Raw genomic sequence first — 19659 nt, 5'->3', positions numbered from 1 at the left:
ACTGTGGACCCCAAGGAGTGGTGTGCACAGTGTACCTTGGGAGGAGAGGGCCGCGCTTTACCGGAGCTGATGGCTTTGAGCGGTGCTGGGACTCAGTGGAGGCGGCAGCTCTGCCTCTAGTCCTGCCTGGCGTGCAGTCCCTGGAAGGTCCTGGGACCTCGCAAGGCTCACCTCTCTTCCCTGTTGCAGGTCAAAGCTGCCGGCTCTGCCACACTTGCCCCTGCTAAGCACATTCTCTCTCGAGGCCAGTGCAGCCTCTCACCCCCACCTTCCCTGGCCATGGGTCCTACAGAGGAGGCCTGGTGTAAGGAGCTAAGGCTCAGAGGGACCGCTCAGGAAATGCAACTTTAATGGCCCTAGCCCTTCTGTCTGGGTCTAGTAGTCCAGGGCACAGATTAGGGCCACACCACGCTTTATCCAGTGTCGCTGGGGCTGGTCAGTGGGGATCTCCACGGCAATGACGTAGTTTGTGGAGTGGCCAGTGGTCGATAGTGTTCCTGGAACAGGCGAGAGGGGAGGAGGTTAAGTTGTCTGCCTCAGCTGGGGCAGGAACAGGGTATAAAGGAAGGTGGTCTCTTGGCGACTGAGCTTGGGACAAGGAAGGGACCTGACCCAAGAGGAAGCCTGTCTGGCCAGTGTGGCCCAGGCTCAGGCCTGCCCTGGGTTACTGCACCTGTTAAGGACTGGAATGGGACAGTTGACACCCCTGCTCATTCCCTGCTGGACCCAGCCCGGGCCCACCCATACTGTCTGGGCCTGTTGGCTCCTGGGAACCTCCATTGGCAGGCTGGGGCTCCCAGGATCCAACATGGGTCTGCTGAGGGAGATGAGGGTGGGGAGCTCAGGGGTCACCCCCACAGACTCAGCCCAGCCCCTGGGCACCATCCTGCCTGCTGCTGGACCAGCTCCATCTGGGCCTCAGGAGTGCTGAGTGACCCCTGCCGGCCATCTCGTTCAGCTAACCTGGGTCAGCCTAACTGGCCCAACCCTGGGCCCCACCTATGGCCCTCCGTGTGGTGTAGGCTCCCCCGCCCTGGGTCCATACCAGCACGGGTCAGCGTCTTATAGATGGGGCACAGGTAGAAGTCCTGGTCTTGGACCTTGCGGTTGGGCGTTGGCAGGAGCCAGATAACAGCCATCTCTGTGTACAGCTCCTTGGGCCGAGACTCAGCCAGCTGGAAGGCCGAAGGGTCCCATCGGGCACCTTCCAGGAACAGTCCATGGATGAAGCACCCCTCCTTGGGCCTGGTCTTGAGCTCTGACACTGACTGGCGCATCACCTGGTGTGGGCACACAGATGCCTCTCCCATAAACTGCAGAATCGGGTAGGATTTGGGTCCTGAGGGCTCTGCCTGCCCCAGCACTGGCTATTTTAGCTGGTAGCGTATAGCCCGCATGCCACCCCTCGGGATTTCCCTGGGGCCTGTAGTCTCACCTGACTCTTCCTGACCCCTGACCCCAGCTCGAGTTCCCTGATCCTGCCAGCCAGCTGTAGCCTCAGTGCCCGGCTCGCCTGGGCCACACCCCCAGCCTGGCACCTGACCTGACCCTGGCTGAGTCCAGACCTTGAAATCGAAGGAGATGGTGTCAATGGAGATGACAGACTTGCGGGCGTAGTTCTGCAGAGTGCCTGTCAGGAAAGCCTGGGGGAAGAAGAAGCCACTGATCCAGAAGACGGCTGGGATGCCCTCGGAGATCCAGGTCTGTAGGAAGTCCAGGCGCTGCAGCAGGTCCATGACCCATGAGGACAGTGGCTTAAGCGACGGGTAGGCCTTGGCCTTCCAGAGCTCGGGCACAGAATTGTTGTACAGGCTGGCAGCCATCAGCTCCAGCTGCGAGGACATCACCACCAGCCCCTTGAGGGCCTTGAGCAGGTCTTTCAGCGACTGTGTGATCACTTGTAGTAGCCGATTGTACCTACAGAGCCAGTGGCAAGGAAGAAGGCAGTGGTCTTGGACTGTGTGGCCATATCCGCACTCCCCAGTTCTAGGCCATAGACAGAGAAACAATGACAGAACATAGGGGCTAAGAGCATAAAGCCAGGTTGGGTGGCCCGAGTACCAATCCCAGCCCTGGCTGTTAGTAAATATATGACCTTAGATCCCTTAACCTGCTGGGGCCTTGGTTTACTCATCTGTGAAATGGGAATAATATGGTTGAGTTAGAGCCTGAGTTATAGCACCTTGCCTGGCTCCTGGCCCATGGTAGCCTTTGCTATCATTTCTCTACAGCCCAGGGGTCCGCTGACTCAGAGCTGGGGCTAGCGGGGGATTACCGAATGACTTCCTGTGCTAGCACCGTGTTCATTGACTCTTCATACAGCACAGGGTACTTGGTCATGACCCACTGCAAGTTGACAGGCTCGGGCACCTTGATCAGAATGTTTTGGGCCACGTCCTCCACTATCTGTGGGGGCGAAGGGACACAAATGGGCCAGGGGTGGCCCCCATTAGCCCGTGTAGGAGTCCACAGGCACAGAGCTCACTCATTCAGCGGAGCAGGCAGGATGGTGGACAGGAGACTGGCCCTGCATTGGGTGGGCCCCTTCCCTGCTGCCACTGACCTCCTCCCGACTCTGGCCGCCTGCAGAGGAGGATTTGGGTTGTAGTTGGACGATGGTGCCAAGCAGGGTGTAGGTCTCATTCTGGGCGAAGGTGATATTGGCGTTGTCATGCAGGCCAAAGATCTCTGGCATGTCATTGAGTGGAAGGCTCTTGATGTAGGAGAGGTAGCCCTGCGGGGGAGGAGGGCTGCAACTGAAGCCCCTCCCCTGCTCTACCTCCAGCCTGCAGGACAGCCCTCCAAGCAAGCACACCCCGTACTCATCACCTCTGCTTGCAACCTTTATGTACCTCCCTCTTACGCTCGGGGCTCCATGGGCTCTGCTCCCTTCCAGCCCACTTCTCCCTGATGTCTCACTTCCTGCTTCTTCATTCAACGGTTCAACCCTGTCACAGCCCCTCCTCTGCAGGCCCTCTATGCTTCTGGCCCACATGCTGGGGTTCTCTACCTAGACCCTGCCTGCCCCACACACATCTTAGCTGAAGCATCATGTCCTCAGGAGCCCTCCCTGACTGTGGTCTGGGCTGGTGACCTTCACTGCCTTGCCTGGCAGCCTCAGGGGAGCCACCCCCCTGCCTCGAAGAGTAATTAATTACCCTCAGGCAGGGGCTGAGAGGCAGGACTGGGCCTCTCCCCACAGAACCCGAGCTCCAGGGCTATCCTTGTGGGATGGATCAATCAATGAAAAAGAGTGACTGGCTGGTAGGGGCCACGTCTCCCAGCACCCAGATGTCCCTGGCACTCCGGGACCCCCCACCCGGCAGGCCGCCTTGGGCACAGCCCTGCTGTGTGCTCACGTTGAGGTCGTAGGTGGGCTGGATCTGGTGGTAAACACCCGAGGCGCTGTAGCTGTGCTCCGGGAAGAGCACAGCGGGGCAGTAGAAGTCCTCTAGGATGTTCATGACGCAGCGGCGGTCCCAGTCGTCAGTGACGCGGCCCCCGTAGTTGATCTCCCCTGCCGTGTACTTGAGGACCTAAGGGGTGGGTTTTGAACTGTGATATTGGAGAAGACCCTTGAGAGTCCCCTGGACTGCAAGGAGATCAAACCAGTCCATCCTAAAGGAAATCAGTCCTGAATATTCATTGGAAGGACTGATGCTGAAGCTGAAGCTCCAATACTTGGGTCACCTGATGAGAAGAGCTGACTCATTAGAAAAGACCCTGATGCTGGGGAAGATTGAGGGCAGGTGAAGTGGACGACAGAGAATGAGATGGCTGGATGGCATCACTGACTCAATGGACAGGAGTCTGAGCAAGCTCTGGGAGAGGGTGAAGGACAGGGAGGCCTGGCGTGCTGCGGTCCACGGGGTCGCAGAGTCAGACAGGACTGAGCGACTGAACAACAACGGGGTGGGTGGGTCAGGCGCCCAGCCCCCCAGCCCCAGCGCGTGCCCAGCCCACCTTGTAGGGGATGTGGTCATACTCGTCCAGGAACATCTTGAGCTGGCTGATGCAGATGCGCAGGTCCCCGTCTGTGAACTCGTAGGGGATGTTGAAGCCCAGGGGCCCAAACTTACGCCGCTCCAGGGCATTCCCGTGGAACAAACACAGAGATAGCAGCAGGCACTTGAACTCCATCACCTGCCGGAGGTGGGCGAGGGGAGGAGGGGCATGAGGGGTGGGGATGGAAATGGAGTGGGCTGGCGGGGCGGTCCTGCGCCAAGTGCGTCTCACCTTGTGACAGGAGTTGAGGAACTCATCACTGAGGCTGCTGTAAGACTTGAGCAGGTTAGCCTTGACCCCGCGTGGTGGCTCAATGGTCATTTTGGAGCCATTCTGTAGGATGGACACTGGGAACTTGTTGCTAGGCAGGCTGGTGAGCCACAGGCGGAAGTCCCGGTGCACCTGGCGGCCACACTTCACATAAGCGCTGAGACCCATAGCTGGTGGCCACCCCAACACCAGGCTCTCCCCGATGCAAGGGTCCTGCGCCACCCTCAGCCTGACCCTACCCCTGGGATGGACCACTGTTTCTTTAAGAACATGGGCTTCGGCAAGTCCCAGGGTCACCTCTGTGCTGGGTGGCCTTGGGCAAGTCACCGGTGGCAGTAACTTGAGGGGCCGCCGGGAAGAATGATCTAGTTGATGCACGTTACATGTGTCACTTGCTAAGTGCCCACTGTGGGGTGAGCTCGCTGAGCGTCATCCATCCAGGATGAAGATACTGGGGCCCCCTTGGTGTACCTTGTCAGGGTTGATGTGCTCGATGAGGCGCTCCAGCACCGGCATCCAGCTTGGTGCCAGGTGGCAGTTCTGAAAGAAGACCCACTTGCCCCTCTCTATGGAGCTGCGCATCATGGCTTCCGCCCGAGGGCCCTGTGGGGACAGGAGCACTGAGTGATCGGGGACCCACTGGCCCAGCCCACCGGCTCCCTCCTCCTTCACCACCCACTGCCCTGACCTGGCCCTGGCCCAGGGAGATGGCAGAGAGCTTCTTGGAGAACTTCATTTCTTCGGCAAACTTGTAGAGGTCGGCGGCGGGGTCAGTGCCCGGTGACAGCACGAAGATGAGTGGGGTGGTGGAGTTGGAGTCTTTGAACACCAGTGACAGGTTGGCTGTCTGCAGGGTGGAGAGATGCTGGGGTCGCTGAGAGCTTCTCCTCAGGGGCAGGCCACCAGGGTGAGAGAGGGCCCCCAGAGTGGTCCCCAAGGGGCTTCCTGAGGGGGATTGGAACCTCTCAGAGCCTCATGTGGTGGCTAAGGATCCTGGCCTGACCAAGGCTACAAAGCGGTCCATGCAGGTGCAGCCAGGACCCTGGTCCTGGGGGGCGATTAGCACAGGCGTTGGCTGACAGCACTTGCCTGGGGCTCAATGAAGCGTGGCTCCAGGTTGGCGGCCACAAAGTCCTGCATGGCATTGGTCACCTTGTCCCCACGTAGGCAGCGGAGGACCAGCAGCTTCTGGAACTGGTCCAGGTATTGGTCCCAGATGCCAGGCAAGGGCTCCCTGCAAGAGTGCCCATGTCCCCCTGAGAGCTGACCTGTGGTAGGATACTGGCCACAGGCTCTCTGCTTGGGAGGGGAGGCCATACAGCAGGGGAGAATGCAGTGTCCAGGGGTACATGGCTGGGGACACGGAAGAAATGCAGTCACAGCTGCGGGGCAGCCCTGGGTGGCCCCTCAGAGAAGGCCCAGGGCGAGCTTGTACTTGGGTCTCACTCCCTGGATGCACCCACCCTGCTGTGCCCCAGGCCCCAGCTCACCGGTGGGGCTCATGGCTGTCAAAGATGACCCGGAATTCCGACAGGTGCTTCACGAAATCATGGGCGAAGGAGGAGAAGGCTGGCAGGTTGGAGAGCGCCTGGATGTCTCTCCAGGCCCGGTCTGTCAGCCAGTCTGGGGCAGGGTTCTCACTCATGACCGAGACGGAGCCTCCAGACAGGAGGTAGCGCCACTCGTTCTGGCAGGGGACAGAGGCGGCGAGCGCCCGGGCCCTGAGCCATGGGTCCGGTGCCCCACCCAGCAGAGCCTCCTCTACCATCCTCAGCCAGAAAACTCGGGGTGGTAGTCCGACAGGTCTGGGTTAGTGTTACCGCTTTCCCTTTCCCTGGCTATGTGACTTGAGGCAAAAGATTTGATCTCTCTGAGCCTCTGTTTCCTCACTTGGAAAGTAGGAAGAATCAGAACTCTGCTTCCCAGGGGTTTCACAGGGTAGGTCAGAGGGTTGTTGTGAGCCCAGCACCTGGCACACAGTGAGGGCTCCAACAGTGGAGGATGTCACTCTCAGCGCATCCCAACGCATCATGAAATCCCGGGCACTCGTGAGACTGTGAGCTGGGAGGCTCAGGACGATCTCTGCTCACTAGTACTCTCAAGGTCCTAAGAAGGCCTGGGCACAGGACTTGTTGGGTCACAGTGAACCCGGGGCCTCCTGACTGTTTCACACAAATAACTGTTTCCGGAGGCCTCTGCCCATCTGCTCTTGCTGTGCCCTCCTGCCTGATATGCCCTGTCCGTCCACCCTGTTCTCTCAGCTCAGCAACAGGGCAACCCCTCAGGCCATCTGTCCTTGACCGGGCCACAGCTGCCTCTCTGCCACGCACCTGGTTGATCTTGCCCTGGTTCATCATGATGCGGGCACACAGCAGGAAGGCGAACATCAGCTTGTGCTTCTCGAAGAGGCTGCGGCAGACGTTGCTGTAGAGGTTGTAGGTCAGGTAGTGGTTGATGTTGGCAATGCGCTTCTTCAGGTTGTCTGCAGGGCAGAGGGGTGATGGCAGTGTGGAGACTGGGTGGGGGGCAGAGAAGAAAGATCCCTGGGGCACAGCCCAGCCCAGCCAGTCTCCCCAGCAGCCAAAGGAGCAGTCTGGGGCACCCCCTAGGGGCATTTGCTCTGAGGAGGCTAGGAGTGGGATATGTGTTCGCATGTCGGGTGAGTCTGATGAGGGTGTGTACCAGTGAACCTGGCTGTGCGTCTACTTGTGTGTGCCTGCTGTGCAAATGCATCCAGTGTGTCACCTCTGTGCCAGGGTGGAGCCTGGTTGTTTGGGTCAACATATGCATCTGTGCCGGGGTTACCTGCCCTCTCTGAGTTGGCGATGCCCGAGAGGAAGATGTTGAGAAACCACTCGAGGGAGTACTGGTACATGGGGTCCACGTTGGCCAGATCGGACACGCAGAAGAAGAGGATCTGTGTGCGGACGGCCACAGGAATGTACTCCATGCGCGTGAGGTCAATGTCCTTCTCTGTCTGTTCTGCAATCCTGACCTTGGCCTGGGGGTGCAGAAGGGGGCTGCTGGTCAGGCCCAGGTAGGCTGGCAAAGAGCAGCAGGCAGAAGAGGGTGGTGATGTGGGCAGGCCTGGGGCAGGCGGGGAGAGGCAGGCAGGGGTGGGCGGGCAGTTGTGGACCTGGATCTCGGCAGCCTTCATCTTGGAAGCCTCCAGCACCTTGATGAGCTCCACGTCATCCACGGGGTTGCCCTCGGAGGAGCTGAGGCGGTATAGGATCTGGTCTTCAATGTCCTTCAGCTCCTGGCGCATCTTGGCGTTACTGACAATCAGCTGATTCTTGGCTTCCTCCAGGTCGGGCCGCTCCTCAGCCACGACCTGACCCAGCAGCTGGTCCTCTAGGCCGCTGCCAGGAGCAGGAGACATTATGTCTGTAGCACCTGGTGAGCCCTGGAAGGCCAGCCTCAAGCCTGCTTACCTGCCTGCCTATGCTCCTGGGGCTCCAAAGAGCCAAGCATCTCTGCTGGTGTCAGCCTGGGAGGTCTGACCTCAGCCTCAGGCTGCAGGGCTAAGGCAGAGCCTGGATTCAAAGTGATCAGTTCTCAGTGAGACCTCAGGTGGGAGCCTGGAATCCCAGGAGGGGCCAGGCAGTTGAATGCTGCTGGGGTCTCTGAGAAACTCCCTCTCAGCAGGAGGAGGCTATGGGTGATGGGGAGGACCAGGCCTTAAGGGAGTTTTCACCCCCTGATCCGTGGAGAGGTTCACAGTGGCCACTGATAGGGAGGCCTTAGCAGTCTGTGCGGGTGGCCGGCAAAAGCTGCAGTGCCTGGGTGTAGGGCAGCAAGGGAAGGAAACAGGGCTTGGGTGCAGGGAGTCAGAGCACGCCCCCCTTGGGGCTCCAGGACAGCTCTGGGGTGAGCGCACAAGGGCCCAGCGAGGGCTGTGGGGAAAGGGTATCCAGATGAGGTGGGCTAGCACTGCCCAGGGAAGCTGGGAGAGGGGCTGCAGACGCGGGATCAGGATGAACTGGGGGAAAAGGGGAGCATTGGTTCTTAGGTGGGAACAGTGGAAGTAAGGGGCATTGGTGGAAGGGCTGGAATGACCTGAAATGCAGACAGCCTGCGAGGAAGCTGGTGGGGTCTCCGAGGGGGAAAAATCCCTGAGTCCCAGCCTAGGGGTGGGAGAGGGGCAGCCAGGCAGGCCCAGGCAGAGCTGATGCTTGGAGGGCTGGGGCCCAGGGGCTTACCTGGGTGACAGGGTGAAGTTGATGAGGGTGAGTTTGGTGGAGATCTCGGGTGTGTAGTGGGGGTTGGGCAGCTTGGTGGTGATGTACATCTTGAAGTCCTCGTGGTAGGGGATCACCGTGTCCCCTAGCTTCAGCACCGTGTTCCCCTGCTGCTTGTAGGTCTGCAGCAGGTGGGACAGGTGAGCGCTGTGGCCTGGGGTCCCCCCAGTGAGGCAGGGGAAGGGGGCTGCCCTCGCCCGTGTCTGGGCCGCCCCCACACCCGCAGCGGCAAGCCCACCTGCTTGAGCAGCACGGGCTCCAGGGCGGGATCCAGCTCCTCACCCACATTCTCCAGGAGGCAGGGCTTGCCAAAGCGGATGGCGTTCTCCATGCTGCGCAGGAAGTCGCGGTCACTCAGCTTGAACACATCCAGCCCGTTGTCCTTCTCCTGGGGGCAAGGAGTGGAGGGAGGTGGAAGGGTCCGTGTGGGCTGAGAGCTGGCCTGAGGCTTAGCTACTCCCCGTGCACCTACTAAGGCCTGCTGGGTAGGGTGGTGGCAGGGGTAGGCTCACCATGTTTTTGATCCATTTGTTGGCCTGGCCCTGAGGGTCAATGAAGTGGGTCCAGCGCTGGGAGAACTGGTTGATGACCCCATTCTCCACTGACAGGGTGTCGTTGGGGAGGCCAGCAATCTGTGGGGGACCAGGCTGGGTGGCGGGGAGGCTCACACAAGCAGGCCCAGTGGGGTGGCAGCTGCCCCAACCTTGTGCTCCAGTGGTGTGCCCTTCCCCTTACTGCATCCTCTTGAGGGTGGAGGGCAGTGCACAAGGTCTCAGCCCTCAGAGAGGGCTGCTATGGGCTGACTCCTGACACCCTCCTTAGCGGGGCCTCTTGTTTCTTTGCCTGTTGAGTCCTAGCTCAGACCATCTTCACAGAGCCATTGGAGCCCACTGGCCCTCCCAGCCTGTGTCCACACTTGGCCTCTGCCTGCTGCCTCTTGGTTCTCTCCCTGTGTCAACTCTACCTGTCCTCCGGGGTCTACAGCTCAGATGCAATCTCTTAACCCCACACTCTGGACACTGCTCTCCTACCCCACCTGACTCTTACAAGCACCCTTTGACCTCTCTGCCTGCAGTCAGCCAGCCCCTGTGCCACTCAGCTTTCTCCTCTCCTACCCACCAGCCTCTGACCAGCCCCAGGCAGGTTCGGGGAAGGCATCTCTAAGCAGACCCAGGAGAGAGGGTGGGAGGGAGGCAGGGGCCTCCTGGCCCAGCCCAGCGCACACTGCAGGCCCAGCCCGGTTGCTCCAGCCCCCAGGGTGGGCACCTGCCAGGAGCGGATCTTCACGGGGTTCCCCAGCGTCCCGATCAGCGTGGGCTCGGCGGTGTGTGGGACACGGTGGGCCACGAGCTGCTTGACCCAGCTGTCGTAGAGCACCGTGCGGTACTGGCCCTGGAGAGACACCAGACTCAGAGTACCCCACCGAGGCAGCCGCGATGCCCTCCCGCTTCCCCTGCACCCCAGTGCTCGCAGCTGCACGGAGAGGTCAGACACAGAGCTGGACGCCTGAACCCTAGTCCCACCCTGGGGAACATCCTCGGCCTCCCTAACTCTCAGCCCCTCACCAGTGAAACCGGGGACACGACAACAGCGCCCACCCACTGGGGCAGCCATGAGGACGGAGGGAGAGGTGCACAGCAAGCCCAGAAGTACAAGTTCAGCCTTCTGTCTAGAAGCGCCAGCCCCGCAGGGCAGGTTTTCTGGCTGTTTTGTGAGCTGCCAATTCCCCAGTGCCTAGAAAGGCACCTGGCTCAGAAAGGACGTCTAAAGAAAATGTGTGTGGAATGAGTGTGTGAGAGAAAAGCCACTCTCAGGCCACCACTTATGGAAGTGAGGCCTCACAGCGGGGCTGGGGCGGTCCTCACCGTGAAGGGGCCCAGGTAGGCCACAAAGCCGGCAGCCACCAGCACGTCCCCGAAGATGCTTTCAAGCATGTGTTCTAGGTTCTCCACCGTCTCCTGCCAGCGTACCCGCTCGTCTGACAGCCCGTTGATGAGCTGCAGGGACAGCCCATGGGGTGGGCCCTGGGAGGCTGGCCCTGGATGTCCCTGCCTGGTGGAGTCCCCCTGACCAAGGTAGCCAGGGAGGGGGAAGGGACAGCCACCCCAGGACCACCCTCTGTACTGCTCAGGCCCCCCATGGGGGGCAGGCTGTGCCCGCGGGCCTCCCCAGAGGGGCGCGCACCTTGTCAGCACGGCCCAGCCGCTGCTCGCACTGCTCGCACTTCAGCTCCAGCTCCTCCTTCTTGGCGATGCACTCTCGGTACTTGGTCTGCATCGCGGCGATGCCGTCTTCCACCTCGTGCAGGCGCTGCTTTGCCTCCTCCAGGATCCTCTGTGTCACCTCCAGGTCGTCCTGGGCCTCCCGCAAGGCTTGCTGTAGGCAGAGGAAACAGGGCCAGCTTTCCTGGTGCCCCCGGGGGAACCCAGGCCCCCGCCCCTGGCCCCAGGCCTACCCAGCACTCACCCGCTTGGGCTCTACAGCCTTGGCCACAAAGTGGTACTTGTGCATGGCGCGCACCCACTGGCAGATGGAGGTGCAGGCCTTGGACACCTTGGCGATGGCGGCAGGCTGGAACTCCTCATTGTCGATGTACGGCTGGATGGCTTTAATCACCGCCTCCCCAATGTTGTCCTGGGGATGGGAACCATGGGCTTGGGGCAGCTTCCCAGGAAGGATGGAGGGGACTCTGGGGGGTGAAGGGACACCCTGCTCTTGCCTCTATGCCCCAGGCAGGCTAGGGAATAAACACGACCCAGAAAGGCTGGCCAGAAGAGGAACTTCTGTGTCCCAGGATTTCAAAGAATATAATCAGAGATTTTTTTCTTCCCCAAGAATTGACACAGCCTCAAAATCTAATAACACACAGATCCTGTTTAAAACCCATTTAGAGATGAGGGCTGCTTCCTGGCCAGTGTGGAGATGAGTGAGTGGTTCTGAGGTCCAACCAGGCAAATGTTCAAGTGCAATAATCCCCACTCCCATAGCGTATCACTCCTTCAGAGCTCTTGACCTGTGCTAGGACAATCCAGGTCTGTAGTATAGGATGAACCCAGAAATCTGTACTGTTCATGAGCTCCTAGAGGTCAGAGCTTGGGACGAAGGGAGCCTGAGCGCTGGCCATGAGCCTCCTGACTTGGCTTAATTGGAGGGATGGGGAGCCAGCTGTCACTGAGATGGGCCATTGTCTCTACCCTCCTTAGGAAGTGCCCAGGGCTTCAGCACTGACACATGGTGGTGGTGGGTGGCCCATGTGGGCTGGAGAGAAACCTCCAAGAGGGCTGTAGGCTCCAGGTGGACCTCACCACAAGCATCCCCGTGAGAGCACATGCCCATGGATACTGAGAGCCCCAGACAGACAGGAAGAGAGAGAAATGCAGAGACAGACAGGTGTTAAATCTCAGGTGCTGAGACAAAGGGAGAGGCGATAGTTGAGCAGCAAGGGAAGGTCTTGGCCAGGGCCACAGGGGTTGTAGGGAGAAAAGGACAGGAGAGAGACTCTCTGGGTGGCAGAGCCTTGGAGTGACTGTGGGTGATCATCCCATGGGCACTGAGGCCTTCCCAGGTCCTGATTCATCAATATCCATTTGCTACTGGGTCTGTTGCCCCCTGCCCCCTAGCTGGAGAGCTCCTCTGGGCCAGGGTCTGGTCCCCTCGGCTCTGTGACCACAGGGCTATGTGTGTTGCAGGCAGAGGGAGATGGGATGGAGGCCCCTGCTCTGTGGGGGAGGGGACAGTTCCTTCCCCCCGCCTCTCTGCCCAGCTGGCCGGGTGCCTGGCACGCTCACCTTGTCAAACTTGAAGAGACTCTCCAGGAAGCGGCCGGGGTCCTGCAGCAGCCCCTTGCCTGGCTCCCAGTAGTCATCCACTTTGGAGCCGGGCTTCTCTCCTGGGACCTTCTTGGGCTTGATGCCCTTCATGATGCACACAGCTTCGATGACCAGCTTCACGCCTGGCGGTGGCCGCTGCATGGCACGCACCTGGGGGCCAGGCCAAGAGTCGGGAAGGGGGAGGTCCGTCGTAGTGGGCACCCCCAGGCAGGAACAGCTTCCAGACAGGGTGGGTCCCACCAACTGAGTCCCTACCACTACAGACCACGGGTATGCCCAGCAGCCCCCAGAGATCTGTCTTAGCCTGTGGCGACTACTGCTCCTCCATGTACCCAGGCCTAGCCAAAAGGCCTTCCATGGTCATTTCTCAGGGCCCAGAGCCTTTCTCAGGCACCTGCCTGGGTCCTCAGGGCTGATACAAGGAGGTAAGGGCAGGCAGCTGGGTTCAAGCTCTAGTTCTGCCCTCACTTCTCGACAGATGATGCTCACGAGATGTTAGAGGGAGAGCCTATGGGCCAGAACCCAAGGAGGCATCAGGAGAGATGCCCAGAAGGGCCAAGCCACCCACCTCAGTCACATCATTCTTGTTGAGGTTGCGCAAGCTGGCCAGGGCTGCGTCCAGGGCTGGCAGAGCCTCATCCAGGTCCTTCTGGGCATCATCGGCGATAGCTTGTGCCTTCCTGGCCTTCTCATTGGCCTTGATCTCCTCTGCTTGCACTGAATTCCGGGTCTCTTCAGCAATGGTTGTGTCCACCTAGGGACCAGCGGTAGCGAGGCCCCACGGGTGACCAACGTCAGGGGCTGGTGCGCCCTCCTCCCTTTTCTCGTCTCAGTTTCCCCGATGGAAGGGAATGAGGGTTGAGATGCCCCATTCTCCAAGGACCCTCTCGGCTGTGACAGCCTGTGGAGATCTGGGAGTGCTAGCAGCCTCTTCCGATCCTGAGTGCTCGTCATGGGCCTGGCATGGGGCTCTGGGCTTTACGTGCTTGAGCATAACTGCCCTAGGGGCAGGACCCCCTAAACCCACAGGGCACCTCCATGAAAGAGAAAGATGCTCCCCTCCCACAAGCCATTTTCCTTCCATCTGCTGGAAAAATTTCCAGTGCCACTGCCTTTGCAGAGCAGGAAATGATTGTTTCTTCCAGAAAGCTGCCATCGTGAATATGCGAATCTGCGGAGGCTACTGTGAGGTGTGTGTGTGTGTGTTAGTCACTCAGTTGTGTTCAACTCTTAGCGACCCCCATGGACTATAGCCTCCCAGGCTCCTCTGGGAGTCCATGGGATTCTTCAGGTAAGAATACTGGAGTGGGTTGCCATTCTCTTCTCCAGGGGATCTTCCTGACCCCAGGGATCAGAACCAGGGTCTCCCACACGGCGGGCAGATTCTTTACCATTGGAGGACTAACCTTTAAACACGGACCCTCGTGTAGACTCAGAGGGTCTCAGAGGGAGACTCAAGCAGACTCTGCACCACTGCTTGTGGCGTCCCTCCTGCTCACAACAACCCGTGCTGTGACTGTTGGGTTTGGATTTGTCTGTCGTGCTCATCGCCCTATCTCCTGCCCAGGGCAGTGCCCGGCATAGAATCGGTTCCGAGCAAGCACTTGATGAGGGACCGCACGACTGAATGAGGGGCCTGGGCACCGAGCGTCCAGGCTACTACGAATCTCGTGGCTGCATGGGGAGGCCGAGCCTCCTCAGTCGTGCTCAGCCATCAGGGAGGGAGCCCAGGAGCGCCCCTGACCTTGATCTGCTCCATGGTGAGCGTGGTGTCCCTGGCAGCCTCCTCCAGCAGGGGGCGCATAATCTCCAGCTCCTCCTGCATCTTGGCCACGTCCTCTGCGGTGCGCAGCAGCTGAGGGGTGGGGGTGGGGGGGCACGGAGAGGAAATCAGGTGTGATAGGGACCAGCGAGCTAGGCCTGGAGGGGAACAAGGGAGAGGGCCCTGCAGGGCTGCCCTCATTCATTCACGAGCGAGAGGCTGTGGCCGGCTGCTTCAGGGACCCCCAGGGTGTCCAGGGGGCCCCAGAGGAAGGGAGCAGTTCACTAAAAGTCTTTGGGGTGACCTGCTTTGGTCTTGCCCTTGGCCTGCCGCCTTCGGTAAGAGAAGAGGCTACCCATTTAAACCCTGTGGGCTGCCAACTGATAGGGGTCATGTGGAGCCAGGGCCAAGACAGAATGGGCAGAATCACATGCAGCCAGAGGTTGCCCACAAGGCCCCCACCCCTGGCCCCACCTTGTCAAGGCCACTCTTCATGCGGTTCTTAGCGGTTTTCAGCTCCTGTTTCTTCTGCCTGACAAGGATGGAGAAGATACTGAGCAGCTCCAGGTAGCTCTTGGGGGTCACATAGTTGTGGCGGGCCAGCTCAGCCAGGTACTCGACACACTTCTTGGCCACCGACTGGTGGATATACACGCAGACCTGAATCTGTGGGGAAAGAGATCGAGGATGCCAGTCTGGTAGAGATGGGGCACCAGGCTGCCCTCGAAGCCACTGAAGCCCAGGCCTGGGGAGGGAGTCAGGTGCCCCTCACACTCTCACAGGAGGTGATCTCCAGCTAAAGGTCACCTACTCTGTAGACAAAAATCCCATGACTCGGAGAAGTCAAGAGGCTTTTTCAAGTTCACACAGTTGTCAAGGGCAGAGTTCACTTTGAATTTGGGCCTAAAGGTATCCAAGCTCTTGGCCCAGGGCCCTTGTCACAGCCCCTATGACCTGCCTTGCTCAGAAAGCCCTAAGGTGGGGCCCCTCTTGGAGGCTGTAGATGGGGAAGGGAGGGCCCAAGGCCTCCCTGAACAGCAATGGGCTCATCTGAGCTCTCGGCCCTCAGGTGACCATCACTTTCTTAGGCTGGGCTAGACATATCTAGCCCTCCCACCCATCTGTGGTCTCTGGGTTGTATCAGGGGGCTCTTCAGAGAAGCTGCTTATTCCCTCTGGGAATAAGACAATGGTGACTCTGAAACTGTGTGTCCAGCCTCCTACATCACTGTGACCACCTTGTGACATTCCTATTATACAGATGAGGAAACTGAGGCTTAGACAGGTAGAGCTGTCTGCTTAGAGACTTCCCATAAGTGGTGCACCTGGGACTCTCACCCAGACCTAGGTGACCCCAAGCCCAAATCTACACAGTCTCTCCCCACATGGGCTTTCTCCTCACCGAGATACCTACCAGTCCTTCAATTACTTTGGGGGTGGCGTCCAGCTCTGGGATCTCACTCAGGAACATGATGGCCACAGACTCCAGGGCCTCTGCCGGCCACTCATTAAACCAGTCAATGGTACAGCAGTTGACCAGGGAGGGGAACTGTCTCAGGCGAGCTCGGAAGACCTCTCCAATGGGGCTGGGGGTGGGGGCTCAAATGAGGCCCTGAGACACTGATACCCCCCTGCCCCCCCAGGAACCCAGGACCCAGGGTCATTTGACAGCCCTGCGGTGTGCGAGCCAGGACACAAGAGCAGAGCAGCCTGGGCCCAGTGGCGTGGCAGGAAGGCCAGGCCACTTTCCCATGTGGCGGGCCCGGGTGCTCGCCTGCCCCAACCGCTGCCCTGTGAGGCTGTGATGGCCGCCCGCACCTCATGCACAGCACCATGTGGATGTTGCTGCGCACACGCCCAGTGTAGGCGGCCATGAGGTTGGCCTTGGTGGGCTGCAGGCCCTGCTCCTGGATGTACGGCCGCATGGTATTGATGATCTGGTCCTGCTCATCCATGTTGTAGAGGTTGGGAATGTCACCCGAGTTCAGGACATTGTTAATGTCCTCCAGGAAGGACTCATTCTTGATCTGGGGGAGAACAGGGTGGAGGAATTGAACCTTGATGATGACGGCCCTGGGGCGTTGGGCTCCACAACCCTGGTCTCCCTGAACCTTAGCAGCAGACCCCTTTCCGGACAGTGCCACTAGGCTCAGAGAAGCCCAGGGTTACACAGGTGACCTCCTGAGTTGTGGTCGAGGACTCACACCCAGACCTGCCCTGCAGCAGAGACTCTGAACATCGGTGCTTGGCTATGGAAGGGCCTGGGTCCTGGGTGGGACATGCAGGGTCTTCCTCCTCTTCTCCCGGGCCTCTCCACATCTCACAGCTAACTCACGGGAGAAAATCAGGCCACAGGCAGAAATAGGTCCTTACCTATCTCATATGGCCAGGGCCTGGCCTGTGCCAGAAGGCACCCTCTCTCGCCTGACTACGTAAGGGGAGCCCCAGAGGGAAGAGCAGGGCTGGCTAGGAGCCTTCCGGGGCTTCAGTTTCGGCCCAACCCCAAATACCAGTCAGGTTGAAGTGCTGCCCTGTCTTGAGGCCCTGGACCCACAACCTCTCCTTTTCTCAGCCCTGGAAGAGGCTTCACAGATGGAGTAGCCCCAGGAAGGAATCCATGGGCCCAGCACTGTATGCACCAGTCCTGTTGTCTTTAAGTTCAGAAGCCATTGACCAGTGAGTGTGGTTCTGCCTGTGGTCAGCCATGGCACCAGGGGCCTTCTTTACCTCTGGGGATAGCCATGATCTATGCCCACCCCCCAGTTCTGACAGGCTGGGTTTGGCCCCCTGCCCCTCTTCCAGCCATTCCTCCCAAGATCCACCCCCACTGACAGGGACCTGGACTCAAAGGACTGACCACCATTCTGGCTGGCATGCCGGGGTGGGTTGTATCCCACTCACCCCAGACCCCGCCCACTGCCCATGTGGTGGCACCTGAGTATCCGAGAATAGGAAGGTGATGGGCAGGTTGTGCAAGCCAGCCTTGAGCAAGACCTTCTTGACGTCATCACGCCACTCTGTCATGCCGTAGTTCTTAGACAGCTCAATCTGGAAGCACTCGTACTCGGCCCTGGAGACAAGCATTTGGGTAGAGAGTTTAAGGCTTCACCTGAGCCATCTGCTCTCGTCCTGGGCAGACTTGCTGACTCCTTGGCCCTGAACCTGCTCTCTGGCCTCCAGACCTTTGCTGAGGATGCTCCCTTGGCCTGGAATGCCCTTCCCTTCCATCAGCCAAGCTCCGATACAGAGAGAAGGCCCATGGCCACCTCCTCCAGGAGCCCCTCCTGGATGCCTGCAGCTACCCGCTGCCTTCCCCACAGCATCACAGGGCCCTGCTGCTGCCTCTCCTTGGAGCCCAGGCTTCTCTCCCAGGCCTTCTAGAAGCCTGTGGGCCAAGTGGGTCTGCCCCAGTGTGGAACATGAGGAAGAACAGGGATGGAAATGAGTCTGCCACAAGCCACCCACTGCCCACCATGCCTGGGGGCCCTCACATGTGCGAGGCCAGTCTCGTGAGGGAGCTGCGGCCGCTGCCACCCACGCCCAGGAGGAGTGCGTTGCCCAGCGCCTGGCGCAGGGTGCGGCTGATGCGGCAGACGTGACTCATGGCGTCCATGAAGAGCACCAGCCTCAGCTTGGCTGTGTTGATCTGGTTGTAGTCCTCCATGTACTCCTCGATCACCTGCATCATCTGGGGGCGGGGGCGGGATGAGAACAGCTGGGTCCTCCCTCTGTCCCTGTGTGCCGTGTCCCCCCCGACAGGGAGCATATCCCCCCTTCCCTGTGCTCCTCTGTGCATGGAGGGATGTTGGGCCTTCAGATGCCGGGTGAATGAGGCTTGACCTGTCCAACACACCGAGGCCTGAGGGTGGGGTCAGAGAGCTGCCTGCTGCCTCCAGGGCTCCCCAGGATGTACCAACCTGGGGCCCTGTGGGAGCTACTGAGAACTAGAGAGGATCTGTGTGGGGAGAAACCACCAGGAGGCCCACCCACTCCAGCTTCATCCTGTCACCCTGGGGTCTTGACTCAAGACTCGTGGCTCCAGGGGCCCTGCCACAGCTCTGTGGGGGGATGACAGCCCCTCAAATGGGCTTAGTGTGTCCCCAGTTATGGAGCTGGTCTCAGCTGAACCACAGGCTTGCCCTCAGGAAAGCGCCAAGTGGGGCCTTCTGCATCCATTTGACAGGTGAGGAGGCGGGGACTCAGCGAGGCAACTGCTGAAGTCCCTGAGCTGGCCTTCCAGACCAGTGTCCAACCCTCTTGTCAGAGGGTGGTGGTCTCTCAGCAGCAGCCACAGAGGGCCAGGGTCCCAAGGCTAGGGCCCCAGCAGGACCCTCACCTTCCTCTCATTGGTGATGAGCTCGTAGGACTTGACGTCGGAGCCTGGCGACATGAAGTCCCCGTAGAGGATGGGCTGGAAGGGGCAGACCTCTTCGAAGCCCACCTCCCACTCATCCATGTGGCTCTCCAGGAGCTTGTCGAACCAGCCACGGTCCTCGTCGTTCACCAGGCGGTCGCGGAACACGCGGCAGTTCTCGTGGTACCACAGGCGCAGCAGCTGCACCTTGTCCTGCGGCCACCTTGGCGTCAGTGCCCGCCCTCAGCCACCTCTCAACGCACCAGGGGCCCTGACCTGGACCTGGCTCTCCCACCGGGACCCGGCAGGACCCTGAGTGTCTGCTGACCCATGGAGGATGCAGTCCACACACTGCTGCCCTGGCCTCTCCACCGCCACCCCCTGCTTCAGGCCCAGCTGTGCCAGCTGGGCACCCAGCTCCTTTAGCTTCAGGGTACCCCCTTACCCCAGGCTTCCCAGGTGGTACTAGTGTTAAAGAACACGCCTGCCAATACCGGAGACACAGAGACTCAAGTTTGATCCTTGAGTCAGGAAGATCCCCCAGAGAAAGAAAGAAATGGCCACCTGCTCCAGTATTCTTGCCTGGAGAATCCCTTGGACAGAAGAGCCTGGCAGGCTATAGTCCATGGGGTCACAAAGAATCAGAAGTGACTTAGCACACAGTTTTCAGAGTCCCCACAGCTCTCCAAACCCAGAGCCTGGGAGGGATGCCTGACTCCTTATACCTTCCTGACACCCCACATCTAACCCCTCACTTGACCCCCGAGCCCCCTCTGACACTCTCCACATCCTGCTGCTGCCTCCGTGCTGACTTTCCCGCCTCTCCCCGGGTGATGGGACTGGCCTCAGGAAGCCCCCAGGCTCTTCTCTTGACCCCTTTGCCTGGAGCTTGGAGGGCTATGGCTAGGGCCCGTCCTGTTCACCTTGTCCCTTAGACACTGGGCCCGCATACACTGACCCATCCATCCCCCATTCCAAAGTGCACGTCTGTGCCCTCCCCACCCCGGCTCCCATCACCCCCAGGACTCTCTCCCGCTGCAGCCACGGAGCTGCACAGGCACCCAGCACCCTTGACACTGTTCCCTGCTGCACTCCTGCTCCTTCCCCCGGTACCTTCGGTTCCTAGAAGGCATCCCATGGACTCTTCCCCCAGTTTTCTCATACCCTGGGCTGCCATCAGGAACCCACCAGGCCTTGC

At 59.8% G+C, this 19659-nt stretch overlaps 1 protein-coding gene across 1 annotated transcript in view; it reads right to left on the bottom strand.

The window, feature by feature from the left end:
* Positions 1-367: 367 nt before the first annotated feature.
* DNAH1 (dynein axonemal heavy chain 1) overlaps positions 368-19659 on the bottom strand; it is a 76417-nt gene continuing 57125 nt past the window's right edge. Inside the window, 31 exon segments of the mRNA XM_088831534.1 lie at positions 368-497; positions 1046-1280; positions 1566-1917; positions 2276-2406; positions 2564-2734; positions 3360-3536; positions 3964-4143; positions 4237-4407; positions 4747-4878; positions 4964-5118; positions 5361-5509; positions 5766-5962; positions 6606-6757; positions 7081-7276; positions 7412-7637; positions 8478-8638; positions 8755-8904; positions 9029-9148; positions 9783-9908; positions 10382-10691; positions 10693-10892; positions 10983-11150; positions 12305-12496; positions 12915-13100; positions 14091-14201; positions 14583-14774; positions 15522-15693; positions 15926-16134; positions 17042-17177; positions 17599-17795; positions 18444-18674. Of these exon segments, the coding sequence (XP_088687660.1) occupies positions 376-497; positions 1046-1280; positions 1566-1917; positions 2276-2406; positions 2564-2734; positions 3360-3536; positions 3964-4143; positions 4237-4407; positions 4747-4878; positions 4964-5118; positions 5361-5509; positions 5766-5962; positions 6606-6757; positions 7081-7276; positions 7412-7637; positions 8478-8638; positions 8755-8904; positions 9029-9148; positions 9783-9908; positions 10382-10691; positions 10693-10892; positions 10983-11150; positions 12305-12496; positions 12915-13100; positions 14091-14201; positions 14583-14774; positions 15522-15693; positions 15926-16134; positions 17042-17177; positions 17599-17795; positions 18444-18674 (5607 nt within the window). The 3' untranslated portion in view covers positions 368-375.

Source organism: Moschus berezovskii, chromosome 24, assembly GCF_049115385.1.
Source record: "Moschus berezovskii isolate FMDL1 chromosome 24, NW_MosBer_1.0, whole genome shotgun sequence".
NCBI lineage: Eukaryota > Metazoa > Chordata > Mammalia > Artiodactyla > Moschidae > Moschus > Moschus berezovskii.
This window is presented reverse-complemented; position numbering and strand designations above follow the sequence as displayed.